This window comes from Odocoileus virginianus, chromosome 6 (assembly GCF_023699985.2).
Source record: "Odocoileus virginianus isolate 20LAN1187 ecotype Illinois chromosome 6, Ovbor_1.2, whole genome shotgun sequence".
In the NCBI taxonomy this organism is placed as follows: Eukaryota; Metazoa; Chordata; class Mammalia; order Artiodactyla; family Cervidae; genus Odocoileus; species Odocoileus virginianus.
The window spans coordinates 14,771,237-14,773,076 of record NC_069679.1 but is presented as its reverse complement, the minus strand read 5'-3'; the positions used below and the strand labels follow the sequence as shown (position 1 = coordinate 14,773,076).

The 1,840-nt window shown below is 65.1% G+C and overlaps 1 protein-coding gene across 1 annotated transcript; it reads right to left on the bottom strand.

Moving 5' to 3' along the window:
• Positions 1–211: 211 nt before the first annotated feature.
• CEBPE (CCAAT enhancer binding protein epsilon) lies at positions 212–1,840 on the bottom strand. The gene is made up of 2 exons (XM_020909995.2): positions 1,331–1,840; positions 212–756 (listed from the first exon to the last, which is right to left on the bottom strand). Exons 1-2 carry the CDS (start codon positions 1,838–1,840, stop codon positions 421–423), a joined length of 846 nt encoding a protein of 281 aa, XP_020765654.1. The 3' UTR covers positions 212–420.

Here is a 1,840-nt window from a genome sequence, read left to right as displayed (position 1 = left end):
GGTGGGAGTAGAGTAGGCCGGGTCCAGGAAGAGAAGAGCAGAGGGACAGATACCAGGCCTGGCTGTGTGGTACGCTGGGGGACAGCTATGTGCAGCTTGTCTGCTGAATTTCCCAAGTGTTTATTTGGGCCTGGAATCAAGAGGTATACAGACTTAGCCTCGTGCATTCCCTACCCCCACACCCCCACACCCCACACTGTCCCAGGCCCAGTGCACAGTCCCAGCACCGAGTCATAAGCAGTTTTATTCAGCCACAGAATCATCATGCCGGGCCTGCCCTCCTTGCCACCCGCTGCCACTTGTCCATGGTCTCTGCCTCTGGCTGGGCCTGTGAGGGGCTCTGGGGCCCCAGCGAGGTCGGGGGTGTCCGAAGGGTCAGGCTGAGCTCGGGAGCTGGGGCCCACAGTCTTCCAGGTGGGCTCAGCTGCAGCCCCCCACGCCCTTGATGAGGTTGGCGGCCTCAGGGATCTGGCGGAAGAGGTTGCGCAGCGTGTCTAGCTCCTGGGTCAGCTGCTCCACGCGGCTGCGCAGGCGCTCGTTCTCGGTCATGTACTCCAGCACCTTCTGCTGTGTCTCCAGGATGCGCCGCTTGGCCTTGTCCCGGCTTTTGCGCACCGCGATGTTGTTCCGCTCCCGCCGCAGCCGGTACTCCAGGCTGTCTTTGTTCACCGCCTTCTTGCCCTTGTGTGAGGGGCCCGCGGGGGAGGGAGCCTTGAGGAGCGGGCTGCAGGGGGGCGCGGCAGCGGCCAAAGGGGCCTGGAGGGGGAGGCATGGGCGGGGGTGGGGGAAAGGAGTGAGGTCTGTGGGGCAGGGATCCCACCAGCCGGAACACAGGAGGGGCGTCTGAGGAGTGTGGGATTCAGGGCTAGCTCCTGGCCCCGTCAGAACAACCACTGCCCTGCTAGCGGCACAGGATCCGCTGCTTGGACCCAGACTGCCTTTCATGTCCCCCACACGCTCTGAGGCCATTTTCCTTCCATCTGTCTTGAGTCTCCAGTTCTACCCTCAGCAGGCATTTCCTCTTCTAGAAGCAGGAGGCCGCACAGAAGAGGAGGGGGCTGGTGGGCAGCAGAGAAGCTGGAGGGGGATGCCCTTAGATCAGGGCAGGCCAGCTGGTCACAGGTCGACTGCAGGACACATGGGTTCCGGCCACACAGTGGGGTCCGGGTGGGAGTGAATTCACAGAGAGGCCAAGCAGGGTCGTGGCTGGGTGGCGAGCACAGAGGGCTTGGGTGGGTGGACTCCACACAGCAACACCACACACGGATCCCGTCCACACGGCCTCCCTCCAGCCCCTGGGTGGTGGCGGGGAGAACTGAGCTGTTCTTACCTTGAGGACGCGCAGTGGCTGGCTGGGTGCCGCCAGGGCCGGGGGCAGGTGCATGGCTGTCTGCCCACAGTGCGCCACTTGGTACTGCAGAGGGTTGTAGCCGCTGCGGCTGGCCCCCCGGCTGCCCTCGGGCCCCCTAGGCTCCTCCTTCACGGCCACAGCCCTGGGGTCGTAGCTCCCTGGGCTGCTGTAGATGCCAGGCCCCAAGGCCTTCCTGTCGGGGCCGAAGGTATGTGGGGGATAGGTGAAGGGCCGTGGGTCAGCCGGCAGGTAGTGGGGGAAGGCAGGGGTCCCGGGGCCCTTAAGGCCTCGGGCCTCAGGGGCCGGCTTCACGGCGAAGAGGTCGGAGAGAAGCTGTTCTTCCCCAGACTCGATGTAGGCAGACAGGTCGATGGAGGCCTCATGCTCACACATGTCCCCCAGCTCCCCAGGCCCCGCGCGGGCCCCTGAGAACTCCAGTGGCTGCTGGCCGGTGCGGGGCTCGCACTCGTAGTAGGTCCCGTGGGACAT

Bases quoted from the DNA above. Each gene is read 5' to 3' on its own strand.
- CEBPE (XM_020909995.2), bottom strand. From the start codon at position 1,840: ATGTCCCACGGGACCTACTACGAGTGCGAGCCCCGCACCGGCCAGCAG. The intron at 757-1,330 runs GTAAGAACAGCT...CTCCCCCTCCAG, and splicing joins AGCCACTGCGCGTCCTCAAG to GCCCCTTTGGCCGCTGCCGC.